Consider the following 22,765-nt stretch of genomic DNA (forward strand, 5'->3'; position numbering starts at 1 on the left):
ATACTCTGAAATTGGATGTTGAAACTGCTGTGTCTGAATTAAGCAAAGATAATATGGTAACATTAATATACATTATGGTACCCTATTTAATTTATCTTTTTTATTTTTCTGATTTTAGTTATAATAATCTTTATAGGTCGAGAAGGATGACATGATTCCCGATTTATTAGTGCTTCCACTAACTACTGATTTGCACAATCATCCTTTGGTCACAAACGGAAGTGTATTTATGCAAGTAAGATTTAGTAATTTTTTTGATTTTGGTTTATTTTATTTCATCCATAATTACTTTAATATAATTTTTTTTAGGGTAAGGCAAGTTCCATGGTGGCAGTTGTCCTTGGGCCTAAACTAGGGTGGGAAACATTGTAACTAGAGTTCATGCATGGGTATGCAGGAATGATGATGGGCATGCGATGGGTGGATTCAATCACCGAACCATTTATGTGGGTCCCACATGTTAAATCCAAGATCATCATGTTCAATTGGGCATAGCATGACAGGGTTTGGCAAACACCAGTTGGTATAGACTTTGAAAAAACAGGAAACTAGCATACTAGGTATTGCATTGGGATAAAGCTGGCATACCTGAGCAACTAAAAGAGCCTCCGAAGGGGAAGTTGTTGACAATTTGTTTTCTGCTTATATGAATCTTGAAAATCTTGACACATTAAACTCTTTTGGAACTGACGATACACAAGGAACTGAGAATCGTGAAGATTTAGATAGTCGAGCTAGTGGAACAAAAACAAATGGAGGTGATAGCAGTGATAATGAAGCTACAAGTAGTGTTAATGATAAAGGGATTAAACGGAGTGCAGGTGGAGACATTGCTCCAACAACAAGGCATTATAGAAGTGTGTCAATGGATAGTTTTATGGGGAGGATGAACTCTGCTGATGAATCACCTAAGCTTCCTCCTTCTCCTGGAGGGCATATTGGTCAATTATCCCCAAATAATTCAATCGACTCAAATTCAAATACAAATACGTTTAGTTTGGAGTTTGGAAATGGTGAGTTTACAGGGGCTGAGCTCAAGAAAATCATGGCTAATGAGAAACTTGCAGAGATTGCTTTATCTGATCCCAAACGAGCCAAAAGGTATGTAGCTTTTTTCAAATTCATTAATATTTACATTATAATTTCAGAAATCTGAATATTTATTTTGATATTTGAATAAACAAATATATTTTTTATGTGATATGTTTTAGGATTTTGGCAAATCGACAATCTGCTGCAAGATCAAAAGAGAGGAAAATGCATTACATTACAGAATTGGAGCACAAGGTTCAAACTTTACAGACTGAAGCAACCTAATCAACAAACAAAAATCTCACTACCATCCTTAAGTATTATATCATTATACAATACATGACTAAAAATTACACTTTTCGTCCCTGTGTTGTATTGATTTTCACTATTCCATAACATGCCTTTTATAGAAGGCCATTTAGTCCCATCACATACCTTGTACCCATTTGCTTCCACTTTAATCATCATCATTACAAAGATATTTTTCAGAAATCATCACCAATTGTCAAATATATGGTTTTCAAGAGTCATCCAGAGAAATGAAACAGTGAATTATGAACTTAAAGCCTTTTACAATGGTGTCTGTCTCGTAGACTAAAAGTGTTATAAAAAATGAATTATGGAAGAAAAAGGCAAAAAGGGCAAAAATATTCTTTTTTGGATCATAAAAAGGATCACTTTTTCGTCCCTAATTCGATGTTTCGTAAAAAATTTAGTCACTGGGACATATTCCATTTATAAAAGGGTGTTAAGCCCGATAATATACCTTGCAGAAGAGGGCATGTAGGTCATTTCATTTATCTCTGCAATGGGAAAATATAATTACAAATTACTTAAAACAAATTTGTCATGTAGTTTGGTTATGCAAAAGTAGATCGACGAGGTCTTAAAACAAATTTGTCACATGTTCATACTTGAAATATATATCTAATAAAATTCAATTTTTCACTACAGGTGGGGAGTAAATGAGGGGTAGTACCAACACAGTGGCCGAACTATTCATGTCTCTTATTAGTATGTAAATTTGATGTTATTTATGTATAAAAAAGGTTATTGAATTTATATTGGAGTTTTATTTGCGTGTAGCTGTAGCAAAAAATATCTTGAAAACAAACGAACGATTAACAGTTCATGTAAGTAGAACAAAGTTTACAATTGGGTAGTGCAGCTTTCAGTGTATGTGTTGGCGACTCTGTTGCTGCTGAGGTTAGAAGATCACTCATCCGTAACATGTGGAATGAACGTATTAAAGGCACAAAAAGAAATGTTGAGGTTTGGCAAGCTCTTTTGGTAGTTAGGTCACTTGTATTTCCTCCTACAGACGAGGATAGTGAAACCTGGTTGAAATTTGCTTCACTTTGCCGAAAAAGCGGTAGGATTAGTCAAGCCAAATCCACTTTAATTAAACTCTTACAGGTTAGTTGGTATTTAATTTTATTTATTTATTTAATCTAAATTAGCTTAGGAAGGTTTAATCATTTTCACTTAAGCTAATTGTATTAATTATAATTTATAAGTAATAATCAGCCTATTCTTTTTACTTCTTTTATAGGATCTAGCAATAGAGCTTTCAAGTTCTTCTGGTCTTCAAGTATCTACACCAACTGGCTTTGGAGGTGTTCCACATGTATCTCTTATGGCACGTGTATATCTGAAACTCGCTGGAGAATGAGGCTTGAGGTTCCACGTGCTGAAATTGCTGAGATACTTCCACTTGCTAGGCTTGACTTTCTTCCTAATATATTTTTTAGTTTGAACCTATGGTGGCAAGATGGTGCAATTGATTGGATTCCACTTTATTAACTTACCATTTTTTTATGTTATTGATTGTCATTGCTCATAAAATTGATCCATCAAACTTCTTCCTTAATGGTGTATAGTTAAAAAAAACACAAACATTGACCCCTTAAAACATCATGTTTATGCTTCGTGTGCTCCCAAAATAGTTGTTGATTAATTATTTACTAATCAAATTAGACACCTTTAAGAATTTAAGAAAGTGAAACTTGTTTACTTATTTCAAGTTATTCTTAAAATCCTCTTTTCAGGGCATGAGTCCATCAGTTGTAGCTGAAGGTCAAGAAAAAATGAAGAAAATATTCAAGGAGTAAGTAGTTGTTCATGTTCCTTATTGTGTGATCTGTATAAGTTGTTCATGACATGATATTAGTTGTTACTTACATGGTTAGACAATGCTTATAATAATAAATTTAACATTTTTGCAGGCATGGTGTTAGTTTTTTTTGCAAGCAAATGCAATATGTCCTTCGGATCCACTTGTCATGAACAAATTCATTGGGCACACAAAAGATGTCATGGGTTTGATCAACTGGTACTGGCTCTTTAGTCTTTCTTTTTATATCTTTTTATGAAATCAGCTTATGATATGAGCTCTGTTTTTCACATGGTCTAGGACCACTAATTGCTTAGGATGGTAACTGGGTTGTCTTTTCACGCCCTCCTCTGATACACCATAAAGGCATGAAGATTCTCTCTCTCTCTCTCTCTACAAATTCTAAAACAAACAACAACAGGTAAATAGATGCCAACATTTTGCTTAAAATTCTGTGAACATTGAAAAAAAACGAGGTTGATAGTGCCTTTTTCATGAGATTGTCAAAAGTTGAATAAAAAAAAAAAACAAGGGTAATATTGTAATAGGGAGGGTCTTAATACATAAAGTGACCAACCTCTCACTTAGCACGGCAAGTCATTTTGATTTTATTAAGTAAAAAAGAAAAAACCTTATCAATCTACATGCATTTAGTCATGTACTGATGTCCCACAATTTGTCGTCATAGAAGAAGACCCTGCTGTCCCACAAGGGTAATATTGTAATAGGGCTGCTTTATATGTCATCATAGAAGACCCTGCTGTCCCATAATTTGTAACAATTTGTATTATCATTATTTGATTTTAATAATAATTTGTTTTGTTTTATTGTTGAGGTTATAGACTGATAGTCTTACTTTTCATGTCATTATTATTTATTTCTTTTTTTGTTTGCAGTTTCTTGCAGAAACTTTGGATGTTGTTCAAGACATTGATTGGGTCATTTCTCTTGGAAATGCTTTTGCAAAGCAGTATGAGCTTTATACATATGATGATGAGCATTCTGCACTACTTCACAGGTATGAACTCATTATCATTATCATTACATTTTTTAAATTAAATTATCTTATTGAGAGTATTCTTCTCCTACAAATGTCTTGGTATACTTCTTCAGAAAGTTAATAACATGACTTATGTTCATGATAAAATCATCTGGATGTACAAACAAGAAAATAATCTAGATTTCAAGTATTCCAGCACCTTGATAATTATTACATTGCTATGTTTCACATTTAACCCTGTTTTCTAATATTGTTTTGGTTGAACATGTTATTCCTCAAATTTTAACAGATTCTTGAATTGTGACTCACCCCTACAGCTTTCTGAATGCAGGCTTATTTTGGTGATGGATTAAGTAGAGTTCTGGCTTGGTGTGTGCGAGTGGGAAGGAACCAACCCAATGCCCCCAGAGTTCTGGCACCTTCCATCTTTACTTCCTATGTATCCAGGTTAATCTACTCGTATTTATTCATGTCTCAAAGTCTGTTTTCCAATATCAGGTATCATGATTTGTGTATTTATAAAATTTTGAAATAGGGTCTTGTTCAATGCTTTAGCTGTGTTTGCTCTAAGGGAGATCAACTTATCAAAAGTATGTTACTGTTTCACCCTTTTATTTAATATTTTTGTGATTGAATGAAAGTCTTAATGAAAGTAATTGACAACCCTTTCTCTATAAATGATGTTGTGATTGTGGGAGAGGTGTTGTGTTTTTCTCTGTTGTTAGGTAACCTTCTCAACAACAACATTCTACTTAAGAAGGTGAGTAATCAAGATTAAGGGAGACTTGTAATCATGTTTCTGTTGGAATAGTGTCTAAGGCTGCAACTATATTATGCAAGTATTTGATCCGGTTGTGCATGGTCCTTTTGGGTTGCCTTCACCATAGCAACTTGATGGATGATTTGTTAAAAGAGAGTAAATATTATAAGGAATAATATATGGTTATTTGATTAATATAAGTCATAGATTAATTGGAATTAATTTGGTGACTTAAAGAGATTAATTAAATAAGAGGGTATAAACTGTCAATTGTTTGATAGTTACACTTTAGACTATAAATCCTTATCCTAGATAGGATGGATGATTTCTAGGGCTTGGATAAGCCAAAATCGTCCATAGGGTTATCTATGGAATGGATTTGGATAGCCTTAAGAGAAGATTATCCAATTAGGGTTTAGGTTGTAACCCTTAAGGAGTCTACAAGTATAAATAGACCCTAGGGGTGAGGGAATTCGACACACCATCTAAAGTAGAGATACTCTAGCCGAATTCCTCCCCTCTCCTCTCTCCTAAATCATCTTGCTTGCTATTGGTGTTTGTAAGCCATTAGAGGAGTGACATTTGTGACTCTAGAAGCTCCAAGACAACAAGATCAACAAGGAACTCAAAGGTATGATTCTAGATCTGTTTCAATGTTGTTATTTAACCTAATTAGCCATTAGAAGTCTTGGATTCAAAGCATGTTTAATTAGAAAGCCTAGATCCAAGCATTAGGGTTTGCATGCGCACATAGGAAAGTTCTTATGGCTAAAACCCATCAGTGGTATCAGAGCCTAGCTTGGTTTTCTTTAAATTGTTGCTTAATTAACTGAAACAAACCTGCAAAATTCGATTTTGGGTTTATGAGTCATGTACTCGGCGAGTTCCAAAGTGGACTCGGCGAGTAGGCCTGTACTCGGCGAGTCCGAGCGTCTGGATTAGGCAAAACCGGGATTTTTTCATGTTTATCTTATGGAAACTTACCTTAATCATATTAGATCAAACCTAATTCGATTTTTTGATATATATGACTATTATCTTGATCTAATTAAAGATATTTATCATCTAATAAAATATTTAATTTCCTTATGTGATAAATGATTAATTATTTTGATAATTATCTTAAAAGAAATCTTGGATAAATCAAATAAAGATGATTAGGATATTAATTGTTAATTGGAATTATTTGTTATTTGATCCTTCATGTTTTAAATGTTTAAAACCTACCCTAAAGTTTTGAAATTTATATTTGTGATTAAAAGTTTTAATTTAGACAACTTAAATTTCAAACCCTAGATTTTAAAAGGTTTTAAAATACAACCCTACACTAATATGATATTACTAGAATAATATATATATGTATAACTAAATGCTAGTCTTACCGTTAGTAGGCCTCATTCACGAAACCGATCTATAAGGTGGGTATAAGGTTGCGGCCTATAAAATGGCGCTTAATGGGTGTATACTCACACCCACCGCTTGCTTGATTGGTGGAGGGTCGTTAGCCGAACGGGTAGGATAGGGCAACCTCATCTTCTCATTAAAAGTATAATAAGAAATACAAAGTAACTACACATTTTAAAAAATTTCCCAATCTTAGTTACTTTAGGAAAAGTGAATTGATGCAATCCCATGAAATTACACTTTGCACCTTGCTAAGAAGTTAGTGGAGCGTGTGTGGTTTACCGGCACACTAATTCGTTCTAAGCGAAGGTGGCAAAGGGTGATTCATTGTTTATCATAGTTCGATGGAGCGTGTGTGGTTTACCGGCACATCGAATAGGTGATCGTTACAATGAAGGCACCATGTGAATTTGCATGGTAATTCACACCCGCTTTGTGATCCTCGGCATCCTAGTCACAAACGAGAGGGGCATATCGAGATTTAAACATGCCATTGAATAGTTCAATGAATCTCATCCGAACCTAGGAATTCTCAAAAAACACTTAGGACTAATAGTTTAAGTTTTGTAATGGAGAATTAGTGAATCGTCATTCACTTACCTTCAATTTATTTGCATGTTAGATTACGGTATCCCTTTTCTAGTATGTAAATGTTATTGTTGGATCCTAGCCCTAATTTTTCTTATTGGGTGATAATTAGGGATTCTTATTCTAATCTATCTTTGTCCTTTTCTAATTGAAGATGTCGAACGCAAACAACGCTGCTGCTAGTTCTTTCACGTTGATGAGCCTTTGCCAAAAGGTCACCTTCGATGGAACGAACTTTAGCGAATGGATAAGATACATTCGCACCATTTCTCGCTATGAGGATAAAGAGTATGTCCTCAATGAGAAGCTCGAGAAAATCAACCCCGAAGTTGCTACTCCCGAAGAAATCACCGCCTTTGAAACTCATGACCGAGATGCAACGAAGGTACATTGCATCATGATCACCACCATGAACTCCGAATTCCAAAAGTCCTACGAGGACATGTATCCATACGAGATGCATCAAGACTTATTGGAGAGATACCACCAAAACGCGAGACAAGAGCGTTACGAGATTTTCACTAACATGATCTCCGCTAAGATGGGTCATGGAGAATCTCTTACCGTGCACCTGCAAAAGATGCAAAGGTATGTCGACCGCCTTCGCAAGTTAAATGTTGACTTTGGTGAAGACTTGGCGATCGACATGGTGCTTCACTCTTTGCCCCCGATGTACAACCAATTTAGGATGACCTACCACATGAACAAAGAGGAGGTCACCCTAAGCAAGCTCCAAGGTCTCTTGAGGGTTGCTGAGAGCAACTTCAAGGACAAGTATGTTGCACCTACTCCCAATCCGTCCGTTGCTCCTGTCTTGGCGTTTGGTCAAGGGAAGGGAAAGAAGAGGAAAGCTTCATCGAATAACTATCGCAAGGTGAAAGCCCGAGATGGTGCCTCTTCTAGTGGGACCAAAGTTGATCCCGCTAAGCCCTGCTCCAACCCAAAGGAGGCAGAGTGCCACCACTACCACAAGATAGGACATTGGAAGAGAAGCTGCCCGGATTACCTGCAAGCGATCAAGGAAGGAAAGATCAAGCCATCTTTCGCAGGTATATACACAATCAAATCTAACGATTCTAATCATGCTATTTCTTGGGTTCTTGATACCGGTTGTGGTTATCACATTTGTTCTAATGTGCAGGGACTAAGAAGAAGTAGGGATGTAGAGCAAGGAAGGATCAATCTAATCATGGGGAACAGAAGATTGTCGCCTGTGACCAAGATTGGAGTGTATTCTTTAGTGCTTAGGAATAGTTTGGTTTTAGATTTGAACAATTGTTGCTATTCGCCAGAAATGGCTAGAAACATCATTTAATTTCATGGTTTATATAGACAAGGATTTAGATTTTCTTTTAATAATGAGAATGGTTCTATTTTGACTTATCTAAATGGTGTCTTTTACTTTGAAGCTATACCATGTAATGGAATATATGAAACTGTTATGATTGTTGATAACTTAGGAAATGATGTTTTGAATATTGATTCTTCCACTAGTATGGATAAATCATCCTTGTGGCATTGCCGTCTTGGACATGTCAACAAGAAACGCATAGCCCAACTCCAAAAGGATGGAGTGTTGGAGTCATTCGACCTTAGGGAAGATGACACATGCGAGTCTTGTTTACTTGGAAAGATGACTAAGTCACCCTTCACGAGTACTTGTGAAAGGGGTGAGGGGCTATTGGACCTAATACATACCGATGTATGTGGACCCTTTAGATCAACCACGAAGGATGGGAACCGCTTCTATGTGACTTTTACCGATGACTATAGTAGATATGGGTATATCTACTTAATCAAGCAAAAGTCAGACACCTTTGAAAAGTTCAAAGAGTTCAAGAATGAAGTGGAGAATCAATTGGGCAGGAAAATCAAGATGCTTCGATCCGATCGAGGAGGAGAGTACCTAAGTCTTGAATTCCACGATTATCTCAAGGAGTGTGGAATAGTTTCGCAATTGACGCCTCCTAGGACACCGCAGTTGAATGGTGTGGCAGAAAGGCGTAATCGGACCTTATTGGATATGGTTCGCTCTATGATGAGTCGTGTTTCACTACCTATCTTCTTTTGGGGGTATGCCTTAGAGACTGCCGCCCATATCCTTAACCGAGTCCCTACTAAGAAGGTTGCCAAAACACCTCACGAGATGTGGATGGGGAAAGCTCCCTCGTTGGCACATATCAAGGTTTGGGGTTGCGAGGCTTTCGTAAGACGAGATACTCACGACAAGCTTGAACCTCAAAGTGAGCGATGTATTTTCTTCGGCTACCCGCAAACATCCTTTGGATATCTCTTCTATAGACCGAAAGACAATGTTGTCTTTGTTGCGAGGAGAGGAGTTTTCCGAGAGCGAGAAATCATAAGCCAAGGAGACAGTGGGAGGCAAATCGAACTTGAAGAAATTCAAGAGTCGATAGATGAAGGAACCTCTACCGCTGGCATTCAACCTAAGGAGGAAACTCCGGTTGAACCGATTGACGAATCGTTACCTCTCAAACGTTCCGATAGATTTAGAGTTCAACCCCAGTTTTATGGTTTTCATATTACTACCGAAGGGGACACGTATATTAGTGATGGTACACTAGTAAATCTTGATGAACCTAATAGCTATAAGGAAGCCATGGCAGGCCCGGAGTCTGCGAAATGGAAAGAGGAAATGGATAGCGAGATCCAATCCATGTATGATAACCAAGTTTGGAATTTGGTTGATTATGTGCCCGAACGTAAGACCGTTGGGTGCAAATGGATCTTCAAGAAGAAGACCGATGTGGATGGGAACGTACACACATATAAGACGCGATTGGTGGCGAAGGGCTTTACTCAAACTCCCGGAGTTGACTATGATGAGACCTTCTCACCAGTTGCGAAGATTAAATCTATTAGAGTGATGCTAGCAATTGCCGCATTTCATGATTATGAGATTTGGCAAATGGATGTCAAGACCGCTTTCCTTAACGGAAAGTTGTCTGAGGATGTTTACATGGCTCAGCCAGAGGGGTTTGTGGATCCGAAGCATCCGAATAGAGTGTGTAAGCTTGAGAAGTCCATTTATGGACTTAAGCAAGCGTCTCGCAGATGGAATCTTTGCTTCGATGAGAAAGTCAAAGAGTTTGGATTTGTACGAAGCGAAGACGAATCTTGTGTATATGTCAAAGCCAGTGGGAGTATAGTAAGATTTCTCGTTCTATATGTCGATGACATATTACTCATAGGGAACGACATCCCGACTCTGCAGGAGGTTATGTCCTGGCTCGGGAAGTGCTTCGCTATGAAGGACCTCGGAGAGGCTTCTTACATTTTGGGAATAAGGATAGTAAGAGAAAGAAGTAAGAGACTAATTGGACTTAGTCAGAATACTTACTTAGAGAAGGTACTAAAACGTTTTAGTATGGAAAACTCAAAGAAGGGAGAATTACCGATACAAGGAAATGCCAAGTTGAGTAAGACTCAAAGTCCGAGTACCGAAGCTGAGATAGCAGAAATGAGCCGAGTACCATACGCTTCCGTAGTTGGCTCAATCATGTACGCTATGACTTGTACTCGTCCTGATGTAGCCTTCGCTTTGAGCATGGTTAGCAGATACCAAGGGAACCCTGGCAAAGCACATTGGATTGCGGTGAAGAACATCCTTAAGTACCTTCGGAGGACGAAAGAATGGTTCTTAGTCCTTGGAGGGAGTGATGACTTGAAGGTGCGAGGGTATAGTGACGCTAGCTTTCAGACCGACAGGGACAACTATCGTTCGCAGTCGGGCTGGGTCTTTACCCTAAATGGAGGAGCAGTGACATGGAAAAGTTCCAAGCAGGAAACCGTAGCTGATTCAACGTGCGAATCAGAGTACATTGCAGCGAGCGAAGCGTCGAAGGAGGCAATATGGCTAAAGAACTTCATTGGTGATCTTGGAGTTGTGCCGGCCATAAAGGAGCCCATGGAGATTTTCTGTGATAACGAAGGTGCGGTTGCCTTGACCAAGGAACCGAGGGATCATGGTAGATCTCGACATATCGACAGAAAATATCACTTCATTAGACATCGTGTAGAAGAAGGACAACTCGTAGTGAAGAGGATATCATCAGAAGATAACCCAGCAGATCCGCTTACGAAGGGACTGAGTAGGGTTAAGCACTTGCAGCATGCTAGGAGTATTGGGCTAAAGGATGATATTAGCATAGATTAGATAGTATTAGAAACGTATAATAGATAAATGTAATTAACATTTGATGATTAAATAAAGGAGTTTTATTTATGAGTAAAGTTACTGTCACATGTTAATTGTTTAACTATTGTTTCACTTTGCATGTTTTGACTTCCAGAATAATTGAGTTTATTAGGAATAATCGAATTATTCAAATGGTCCACAATCGTTCATATGTTGGGAGTAGATATGAATGAAGATTGTCATGAATTGGTGTGTAGAATGTCTAAATGGTGTTAGACATAGCAAGGGTTGCTGCAACGTTCATGAGTGCTTATGAACTGGTTTTGAGCATTGGAATAAACCCGCGCTTGCTGGAATCACTTTATGGAATACGATATAAAAGGTGATCGCAAGACGATAATATCATATAGTCTTAAAACCTAGATATATGGTTTATTATTTGTTAATTGATTGTACATTGATAATGCGAAAACGCATCAGTAACTTGGTGTTATAAAACGCATTGTTGTGTATGGTTGGTTAATGAATAAGTAAATGCATATAAGTCGAAGTTTATCTGTAAATTTTATCCTAAGAGGGTAGAAGAGATATCTTGGCCACTCGATGATTTGATTTGACTTATGTGCCGGGCCCGGTCAGAACTGAATTGATGTGTTTGATTAAGTTCTATGTCAAATAAATTGGAGATCGAGAAATCGAATGCTAGACTAACCATTCCATAGGATTGTCAGCATGATATCTAATAGAGGACTGTAAGATCCCTTATCTAAAGGAGAAGATTGATTAGATCAGAGTTGACAGCGTCTTTGAGAGCTACGATTGCAAACCGAATTGTACTTGTATAGTTACTAGACTTATCCAAGTGGGAGACTGTTGGAATAGTGTCTAAGGCTGCAACTATATTATGCAAGTATTTGATCTGGTTGTGCATGGTCCTTTTGGGTTGCCTTCACCATAGCAACTTGATGGATGATTTGTTAAAAGAGAGTAAATATTATAAGGAATAATATATGGTTATTTGATTAATATAAGTCATAGATTAATTGGAATTAATTTGGTGACTTAAAGAGATTAATTAAATAAGAGGGTATAAACTGTCAATTGTTTGATAGTTACACTTTAGACTATAAATCCTTATCCTAGATAGGATGGACGATTTCTAGGGCTTAGATAAGCCAAAATCGTCCATAGGGTTATCTATGGAATGGATTTGGATAGCCTTAAGAGAAGATTATCCAATTAGGGTTTAGGTTGTAACCCTTAAGGAGTCTACAAGTATAAATAGACCCTAGGGGTGAGGGAATTCGACACACCATCTAAAGTAGAGATACTCTGGCCGAATTCCTCCCCTCTCCTCTCTCCTAAATCATCTTGCTTGCTATTGGTGTTTGTAAGCCATTAGAGGAGTGACATTTGTGACTCTAGAAGCTCCAAGACAACAAGATCAACAAGGAACTCAAAGGTATGATTCTAGATCTGTTTCAATGTTGTTATTTAACCTAATTAGCCATTAGAAGTCTTGGATTCAAAGCATGTTTAATTAGAAAGCCTAGATCCAAGCATTAGGGTTTTGCATGAGCACATAGGAAAGTTCTTATGGCTAAAACCCATCAGTTTGACATTCCTTTCCAGTAAAAAATAGAGTTGTATGATTATTTGTTAGTTTTATAGGAATGTACAACCCATGTTAGCAATGTATTATTTTTGTTTAACATTTGAATGATTCTTTGTATGACATTACAATTTGTGCAATTTATTTTAATTTTTGAGTATGAAACTTTATTCTATATTATGCAATGGATTGTATTTTTTGTATATAGTATTTTATTTCTATTATGAGAAATTAAATGCAAATTTAATTTGAAAATTAATAAATATATAAATTTATTTTTTTTAAACATTTAAATTTAGGATACGCAAAAATGTGTGTCATCTTCATTTATGACATGGCCTTTCTTGACAGGGGCTTTCTTGATACGCATTGCGTGTCATTAACACGCGCGTCGTAAGGTTACGACATGCGAATGCGTGTCATCTTCCTTTATGATAGGGCCTTCCTTGATACGCATTGTGTGTCGTAAACGCGCGTCGTAAATGAGCGTCGTAAATGCGCATCGTCTCTCTTTATGATAGGTCCTTCCTTGACACGCATTTGCGCGTCGTCTGAGCCTTTTACGACGCGCAATGAGCGTCGTAAAAGGCTGTTTTTCTAGTAGTGATAAAAGCTGGACGGAAATTCCCTCCAAGTTACTTATTCCCCAGGCTCCACTTATCTTATTTTTATTTGCTTAATCCCTAAGCCACCATTAGTTTCCTTATTCCAATCCAACTCTAATATTCCATATAAATTCCATCTCCATCAACTATAAATACCCGATATCATTCCACCAGTTTGAATAATCTATGATATTCCACTTCGACTTGTGCGACAAGAAAACTTCATAGTTTCCGTTTTGAGGGTCTAGAAGGCGGCCGGAAGGCCGTTAAGCTAACGGGAGCGGAGATCGGAAGGGTTGGAGAGCGGATACATGTCGGTAATCATATGGGTTGTTAACGTGACCATGTTTAGCATTCCATTGTGTTGCTATTATGTATTTAGTTTCTGATTTGGGTGTAAAAACCTTTTACTTTGTGTTTATGATTGAATGAAGCTTTGATTATTAGACTAATTGCTATATTGAATAGTTTGTTTGTGTTTAATTTATCTTGCCAAGCTTGTTAAAAGATCCTTACGTATTAATGATAATTATTTGTTGTTAATTGTTAAGTGAATTGAGTTGTATGAACATATGCTTGATTGCTTGTCTCTTATGATTTTGGTGACCATCGAGATTATAAGTCTAGGAATAACGAATGTGAAACTAGGATTAACTTGGGAATAAGTAAGTTAATGTGTGGGCCTTGTTTGATGACCATCAACAAGAGGTTAATTGAATGCCTAATTTGATTAACTATATTTGCAAGTCTTGCTTGATACGAACTGAACAGTAGGAAGCATGTTAGTTTAATCAACTGATCACTGTTTGAATTAACTTGTTTGCTAAAGGATTAGTTATAGTGAAGACGAATCTAATCATTTTAGGAATCGGTGAACATGAATAAATGAATTTGTGTATGCAGTTGTCTATGTTTTGAAAGTGTAATTTGTCTAAACCAAAGTACCTGAAGAGATTTGCTTTCCTGTTAGTTTATTGAGAGTTGTTAATAATTGTTCGTTGAGATTTATTAAACTACTTGTTTATTATTTCCGTGTGACCTGTAACCTATAATTAAATATTTTAGATTAATTCACCACCGTTCCCTGTGATCGACACCCGACTTACCTAAGCTATACTTTAATCTGATTAGGTGCACTGCCTATAAGTGCATAGTTAGTCTAAGTTTGTTAGGTTATAAATATTAAAATTAGTGGGTACTTTTGTGCACATCAAGTTTTTAGCGCCATTGCCAGGGAACGGCTTTCAATTAATTTAGTTTATTTGATTATTCGTTATTTGTTTTTAGTTAGTTTTTTATTTTTATTTTTAATTTTATTTTCGTTGATATCATTTTGCTTGTCGGGAAGGTTCCTGTTGTTATTTGCAGGAATTTGTGATCATACACATCGATTGGCTCTACCTTTTGCATGGGTTTCGAGATTGCAAGCGATTAGGGAATTCTTGACTTGTTTAGTCTACTACTTTGGTGATTTGTCTAACTCAATCCACAAGGCATAGTATAGGAAGGCGTATCGAGGTGGTTAAGTGGAAGACTCAACTCTTGCTACTCTTGACTAGTTGGGTCAACTCTTGTTCTACTTATTAGTTAATGGTGCAAAGAAAACAAAGGAAATAGTCTGACAGGTCACGAAAGTTTTTGTTTTCACAAACCACCTCTTGCATGCAAGGGATTTAATCAACAATTGTAGTTTGATTTTGACGAAGACATGTGATCGTGATATCCATTTTAGTTATTTTGGTTTTTTAGTTATTTTAGTGAGTTTTTATTTTTATTTTTAGTTTGTTTAAATTTTGTTTTCCATGTTGATCCTTTTGATGTTTCAGATATTTGCAGAACTTTTACCCTTCAGATGCTTTCAGAAATTTCAATAATTGGGGTCGAATGTTGATTTGTCACGAGAGAAAAAACCGTGTGAGGGTTTGAAGTTGACACTTGAGAGCAATGACTTTCAATAAGTGTGGGGTGCGCGTCGATATTTGGAAGGATTATTATTCCGAAGAGTGGCGTTTCTAACTATACATTGATTCCTATGGCATGGATGAGATGTTCCCACACCATGGAGTTTTATTTTGACGCGATGTAGAAGTATCATCCTGGCTGCCATGACATGGTTGACACTTTCCTATGTTGTGGGGGAGTTTTTCATCGCGAGAGGAGGCTGCTATTCTACATACCACGACGTGACCACCACTTACCACGTCGTGGCCATGCTATTATTCGCGATATGGATTTTTCCTCACTCGACGACACGACGTGGTTGACACTTTCCCACGTCATGGTCACTATACATTGCTTTAGTTTGCAATCGTTCGCACCATATTTCATAAGTCAATGTTCTTTTGTATTTTCCGGCACATTCAGAAGCAGCAGTTCCAGTTTTCAGTTTTTCAGCAATATTTGAAGCAACCTGTAGCAACCCCATTCGATCTCGCCACAACTACCCAGGGGAGTCTGTTCCTTTTTCTCCCTTTTTATGTTCTTAATTTGTTTTAGCATACAATGAGGGCATTGTATGAAATAAGTGTGGGGTAGGGGGTCGGTAAAAGTAAATTATAAAAATGAAATAATAGTTGGAAATTGCTAGATTTAGGGAAATTTAAAAATTTAAAAGAAAACTTGAAATAATAGTTTAATTTAGAAAAATCTGGTGATAATTTAAAATTTTGCTAATATTGTATGAGATGATCCGATGAGAACTCAAATGTTTAGTTGAGCCAATATACGTTATAGTGCATTTGTGGCTTCCCTTATTTTAGTGAAATCATGGAACAAAAACATAACCCCGCTCGGTTTGAAGGATGCAATATGTTTAGCAGCCTAAACCTGAAATGTATCCAGGAAAATTATTATCATTAACCAATAAAGGTTGAGGTTGAGCGCCTCTGCTTAAGCATGTAGGTTTTGAGTGAAAGAAGAGAGGTACATGTAAAAAAAAAAGAAGAAGAGAGAATTACGAAAAAGTTTGAAGAATTTTGGAGCAAATAAAGTGAAGATCAAAAGATCAAAATTCCAAGAAATTCAAAAAGTTGAAGATACCAAGAAATCAAATCAAATAAGGTGGTGAATTCAAAGAAATCAAAGATCAAATTGTTAAGAAAGTGAAGAATTCCTAAAAAGCTCCATAGTGGTATCATAAATTGTAATTCTAGATTATGTATGCTTAGGTTGCTCAACTAAAAATACCTTGAGGTTAGGAGGTTTTCTGCGGATGGATTCGGAGGGTTGCATAAAATGAGCATTGTTCGGAAAAAGTGGGCAAGTGTTTATGAAGATTGTGAGTATTTAAAGTATGGGGGGGGGGGGGGGTACTTTAGGAAAATTTAGACACAAATGCATGCGTTGAGGTCTTGGCATAATGGCTGAGTTTTAAATGGATTGTTTAGTGCAATATTGGTAAAATAAAAGTAAATTTGCTTGGGGGCAAGCAAAGGCTAAGTGTGGAGTATTTTGATATGTGTATTTTTATCTATATTTATATATAACATATCTTAATATTTTAGCATTTATTATTATTATTTAGAACTAAAATAAACTTAATATGCTTTGAAATATTTAATTACTGTTAAAATGGGAGATGGAATGCAAAAGAAAGAGAATGGAGCTGAAAAGATGCAAAAAGGATATTGCTGGCAGATTGACCCCTCTTCAGTGTTCCGGGTATATCTGATGACTCATAAGTCCAATTGATGAGGGTCCAACTTTTCTGAAAACTAGACGAAATTTCCTACGACTTATGTGAGAGTGACTTTTGGCTAATTCGACACTTATCTTATCCAAAATAGGCCTTGAAGTTGAAAAATAAAATCTGGACGGAAATTCCGTCCAAGTTACTTATTCCCCAAGCTCCACTTATCTTATTTTTATTTGCTTAATCCCTAAGCCACCATTAGTTTCCTTATTCCCATCCAACTCTAATATTCCATATAAATTCCATCTCCATCACCTATAAATACCCCATATCATTCCACCAATTTGAATAATCTATGATATTCCACTTCAACTTGTGCGACAAGAAAACTTCATAGTTTCCGTTTTGAGGGTCTAGAAGGCGACCGGAAGGCCGTTAAGCTAACGGGAGCGGAGATCGGAAGGGTTGGAGAGCGGATACATGTCGGTAATCATATGGGTTATTAACGTGACCATGTTTAGCATTCCATTGTGTTGCTATTATGTATTTAGTTTCTAATTTGGGTGTAAAAACCTTTTACTTTGTGTTTATGATTGAATGAAGCTTTGATTATTAGACTAATTGCTATATTGAATAGTTTGTTTGTGTTTAATTTATCTTGCCAAGCTTGTTAAAAGATCCTTACGTATTAATGATAATTATTTTCTGTTAATTGTTAAGTGAATTGAGTTGTATGAACATATGCTTGATTGCTTGTCTCTTATGATTTTGGTGACCATCGAGATTATAAGTCTAGGAATAACGAATGTGAAACTAGGATTAACTTGGGAATAAGTAAGTTAGTGTGTGGGCCTTGTTTGATGACCATCAACAAGAGGTTAATTGAATGCCTAATTTGATTAACTATATTTGCAAGTCTTGCTTGATACGAACTGAACACTAGGAAGCATGTTAGTTTAATCAACTGATCACTGTTTGAATTAACTTGTTTGCTAAAGGATTAGTTATAGTGAACACGAATCTAATCATTTTAGGAATCGGTGAACATGAATAAATGAATTTGTGTATGCAATTGTCTATGTTTTGAAAGTGTAATTTATCTAAACCAAAGTACCTGAAGAGATTTGCTTTCCTGTTAGTTTATTGAGAGTTGTTAATAATTGTTCGTTTGAGATTTATTAAACTACTTGTTTATTCTTTCCGTGTGACCTGTAACCTATAATTAAATATTTTAAATTAATTCACCACCGTTCCCTGTGATCGACACCCGACTTACCTAAGCTATACTTTAATCTGATTAGGTACACTGCCTATAAGTGCATAGTTAGTCTAAGTTTGTTAGGTTATAAATATTAAAATTAGTGGGTACTTTTGTGCACATCACTTCTCGACAAGAGAGTCAACCTTCGCTGCATTGGATTCAGCGGCTCCCTGTAAGGACTGAAAAAGATTGTTAGCATCGACAAATAGTTTTTCAACTTTTTCGGTCGCAGCAGCACACACCTTGGTAGATGCATCAATAGCAGCAGTGGCGGAGTTGATTGAGGCTTCATGTGCCTTGGTGAACGAATCAACTAGCCCCTGAATGGCAGCCTCTGAGATAGTGGACCGAGAGGAAGAGGAGGAAGCGATGAGACTGTCGATTTTCTCATGAAGGTCCTTGAGATGCTTTTTAGTGATAGGAGCATCATCATCATCATCACTTTGAACCTGATACAGACTGTAGTATACAGAGTCAAAAGTCATGTCTTCTCGTCCAAGAAAAGGCTCGTCATCTGCTGAGTGACTGGGAGATGAAGGCGAAGGTGGAGGTTCGATTGTAGTAGTAGGTTTGGGTGTGGATGTAGGTTCGGTAGTTGGTGTGTGTTTGGGTGCTGAAGTATGAGCCCCCGTATCAGATACGTTGGTTCGAACTCCAGCGGTGGTTTTTGTCGTGGCTTCTGAGAAAATAGGAGGCGGTACAGGGATAGAGGTGGGTGGTATGTGAGTAGTGGAGGTTATGGGGGGAATAGAAATAGAGATGGAGATTGGGGGAGGAGAGACAAGTTTAGATGAAACAGGTACCTCAGGTGAAGGCGAACGGGGAGGAGTGTTACCTCGAAGCGACTCCTCTGAGTCTGAACTCTCATCCTCTGATTCACTGGAGGAAGAAGCGAGAATTAGTTTGCGCCTTGGCTGGACTTTTCACTTCTTTGGTGGAGGTGATTGAGCTACCTTCGAAGGTTTGCGCTTCTTTGGAGAAGGACCTTTCGCTCCTTTGACGACCTTCTTGTCTTTCCCCTTTTATTGTTTCTTGCCCCTGGGAGCAGGCTTGTCAGCGTCGTGGATGGATTGAAGCATTTCTGGAGTTAGCTCTCTGGGGCCGGAATGAAGAAAATCCTTGTAAGTCTTGATGATGTGACTATCCCTTGGAACACATGCATACATTGACTCAGGGATTGAGCCAACGAACTGAAACTTGGAAGAATCAGTAACTATGATATTCGTTGTGTGGAAAACACCGATTGAGGAGAGTGGAGAATTAGCAACGACATGGACATAATACTTGTCCATTGCCCACTTTGTGACTAGTGTCCAGAATCGGGCATAAGAAATCTCAGAATGGCGAGACGTAGAGGCTAGACTCTGGATCAATTGCTGCCATAACACAAAGCCATAGTCAAGATTAAGGCCATGATATAACCCGTAGAGAATCGACATAAACAATCGGCTAGACCCGTCAGAACCTGCACTTATTTCTGACAAACCCTTGAAAAACATCGTGAAGAAGCCATTCCACTGCGGAGGAAGACAAGATTTCTTGAACTTTGTAACTGTTGTATGAATCTCAGTGTATCCCATGTTGTAAAACATGGAGAACAACTATCCCACAGGAATAGACTTGGGGTTAACCCTTGACTCAGCAGGTTCGAACCCTAAAAGCGAGCAGAATCGCTGCTTGGAGATGGAGGTTTTGATATCAATAATGTCGAAGAAAATGCAATCGACAGACTTGTCATAGTGGGCAGTTGAGAAGATCTGCGACCAACACTCCATTGGAACGATTTCAACTTTGGTCAATGTTGGAACCAGGGGAGAGTGTTTGAGACACTCCACAATTGCGAACATGAAGGCGTCATAGGCATTTGGGGTGGGATCAATGATCAGGCTTTGCTGAGGTCGAATCGATAGAATGTTGGAGGTGGCGTGAACAGAAGAAGAATTTGCCATTGAAGAGTGTTTGGAGAAGAAGATGAACAGTGGGAGAAAATGATCGTGTCTTGCTCTCTGAATTTTGGGTGCGGTAAAGAGGTAAAAGACCTTAGGGTTTACCTTTTATACCGTGTGTAGAGGAGAGAGAAGAATCCGCCCCCAAATATTCTTGAAAATCGAAGCGTTTCTAGAGTTGATTAACGCGTGACAGTTTATCAACCCCTATGATTACGCATGAGAGAGAAAAACTCTTCCGTTTTGCACGCTTTCCCATCAAATACCCTTTTGAATTCCGGAACCGATAAGCTTGCTGCTGAGTCATCATATTATCCTTACAATTAGCTGTCTTCACTAAATAAAAGCAAACACGTGTAGCATTAACAACCACGTCCCGTTTACAATATAGCATTAAATCCCAGAGCAAAAAAAAAAATAGCTTGTAACGAAGGAAACCAGATTTTTGGAAAATCAAAAAGATTTTCGTGCGTAGGGTGTCAAAGATAAAGAAATAAATCAACATATATGTAGGAATTTGTGATGTCAATAGAGACACAAAACAGTGGATCCCGAGCACGAATCTCTTCCTTCAAAGTCAAGAGAGACCTTAAAGTGTTTGTGTGGTTTCCCATTGAATTACGATGAATCACTAGTTAAGAAGTGTTGAAAGGCATCTTTTATTAAGGCTTATTTGGGTGGCTTTCGGTTCAATTCAGAATTCCTGATCTTGACATAAGACAGGAATCGACTAAAGAACTTGTGAGACCAATGTGGTCTGTTGAACAAGTAGGTTTGGGTAATGTGTTAGTTATCGTTGGAAATACTAGGTGTGAAATCTCAAGAAAATTAAAAACTGGATTCTAGGGGAAGAAATGTTATGGTATGTAACAATTTCATAAAAATCACACAAAGAGAAAATTAGAGATTTCATGGTACAACCACTTGGGTAGATTCGTTAATTCATGAGTGAAAACTAGAGCAAATTTAATTGTTCACCATCAATGCATTGTAGGTATTGAATTATGGGTTTTACTTAGGACGTAGTGACACGAAGCTAAGATCACAAACACAGAGATTGTGTAACCATAAACCTCAGTGGAAATTTCTGAGAGTCTCAAGGGTTACTTGTATGAAGCGAATATGATGGAGAAAAATATTTGAGGTGGTGTAAAGAAACCAAAGTACCTCTGCTATAAAAATAGTGACCAAGCAGAAAATTCTTAACTCATATGAGAAAAGAGTAAGGTAGCTCATGATTAGAATAAATGTAGTAGCCTAATTGGGAAGACAAGGTTTTTATATACCAAGTCAGTAAGGCTTTATTCAAAATCAGTTGAGGCTTTGGACTATATTCAGCATCATGCTTCTAGGGACACTTAACTATTAAAAAGTGTGAGAAAGATACCTGCCTTCTCGATAATCCATAAACGGTGAATACAAACAGAAGTAAAGACAAAAAGAAAATGAAAATATTTTTGGAGTTTCTTTTTTTTTTCTTTTTTTTTAATTTGGTAAACAGAAAAATAAAAACAAAACAAACCAAACAAATTTTTTTTTTGAACCGAACCCGAAATGGACCGAACGCTCGGTTCATTTCGGTTCCTAAATAAAATTTGGAATTAAAAAATTTTGGAAAACAATTGTACAAAAGATTACAACCAAAGATACCACCTTTGTGAGATAAGCAAAAACAAGTGCAATGGGACCGAACTCGAAATAGACCGAGCATTCGGTTCATTTCGGTTCCCATGTGAACCGAACCCGAAATAGACCGAACGTTCGGTTCATTTCGCTTCCAACTTTTAGTTTTGAGAAGGTGTTTTTGGTACTGACTCCGATTCCATCATACCTAGTCCTTGTAGAATTTTATTAAAACTTGCTTCACGAAGGGCTTTGGTGAAGATGTCAGCCAGTTGATCAGTGGTTCGAACAAAGTGAATTTCTACGTTTCCGTCTTCCACATGATCCTTAATAAAGTGATACCGCAATGCAATATGTTTGGTCTTGGAGTGTTGCACTGGGTTATGATGGATCATAATTTCACTTTCTAAGTCGCAATATAGTGGGATCTTTTTCATATTGATTCCATAGTCCCGGAGTTGGCTTTGGATCCAAATCACTTGAGATGTGCAGGAGGCGGCTGCAATGTACTCTGCTTCGGCTGTAGACAGAGAAACACATGTTTATTTCTTAGATTGCCAGCTCACCAACTTCCCATCGAGGAATTGACAACCTCCTATAGTGCTTCACCTGTCTAAACCACATCCTCCCAGGTCGGCATCTGAGTAGGCTTGAACAAACAAACCTGAGTTTGAGGGATACTAGAGACCGAGAGAGGTGGTTCGCTTCAAATACCGGAGTATGTTCTTCACTTCCAACATGTGTGGTTCACGAGGATTTGCTTGAAACCTGGCACAATAACACACAGAAAACATTATATCAGGTCTGCTAGCTGTGAGGTACATCAGGGACCAATCATTTGGCGATATAGCGTTATGTCAATTGCCGGTTTTTCCAAAGATGGTGTGAGCTTGGTACCGAACGCCATAAGGACTTTGACCTTTGAATCTCCCATCATGCCAAATTTAGCAAGAAGAGTTTTGGTATATGTTTCCTGGTTGATAAAGATGCCTTCGGGTCCCTGTCTAATATTTAAACCAAGGAAAAAGTTA

The 22,765-nt window shown here is 37.4% G+C and overlaps 1 protein-coding gene across 1 annotated transcript; it reads left to right on the top strand.

Moving 5' to 3' along the window:
• The first annotated feature begins 646 nt into the window (after positions 1 to 646).
• Positions 647 to 1,317, top strand: LOC145010565 (bZIP transcription factor 29-like). The gene is made up of 2 exons (XM_078969091.1): positions 647 to 1,101; positions 1,212 to 1,317. Exons 1-2 carry the CDS (start codon positions 647 to 649, stop codon positions 1,315 to 1,317), a joined length of 561 nt encoding a protein of 186 aa, XP_078825217.1.
• Positions 1,318 to 22,765: the final 21,448 nt, after the last annotated feature.

Source organism: Lactuca saligna, chromosome 8 (genome assembly GCF_052625555.1).
Source record: "Lactuca saligna cultivar CGN05327 chromosome 8, ASM5262555v1, whole genome shotgun sequence".
Lineage (NCBI taxonomy): Eukaryota > Viridiplantae > Streptophyta > Magnoliopsida > Asterales > Asteraceae > Lactuca > Lactuca saligna.

Coding starts and splice junctions, on each gene's coding strand:
- LOC145010565 (XM_078969091.1), top strand. CDS start 647: ATGAATCTTGAAAATCTTGACACATTAAACTCTTTTGGAACTGACGAT. Junction 1,102..1,211: donor GATCCCAAACGAGCCAAAAG/GTATGTAGCTTT, acceptor GATATGTTTTAG/GATTTTGGCAAATCGACAAT.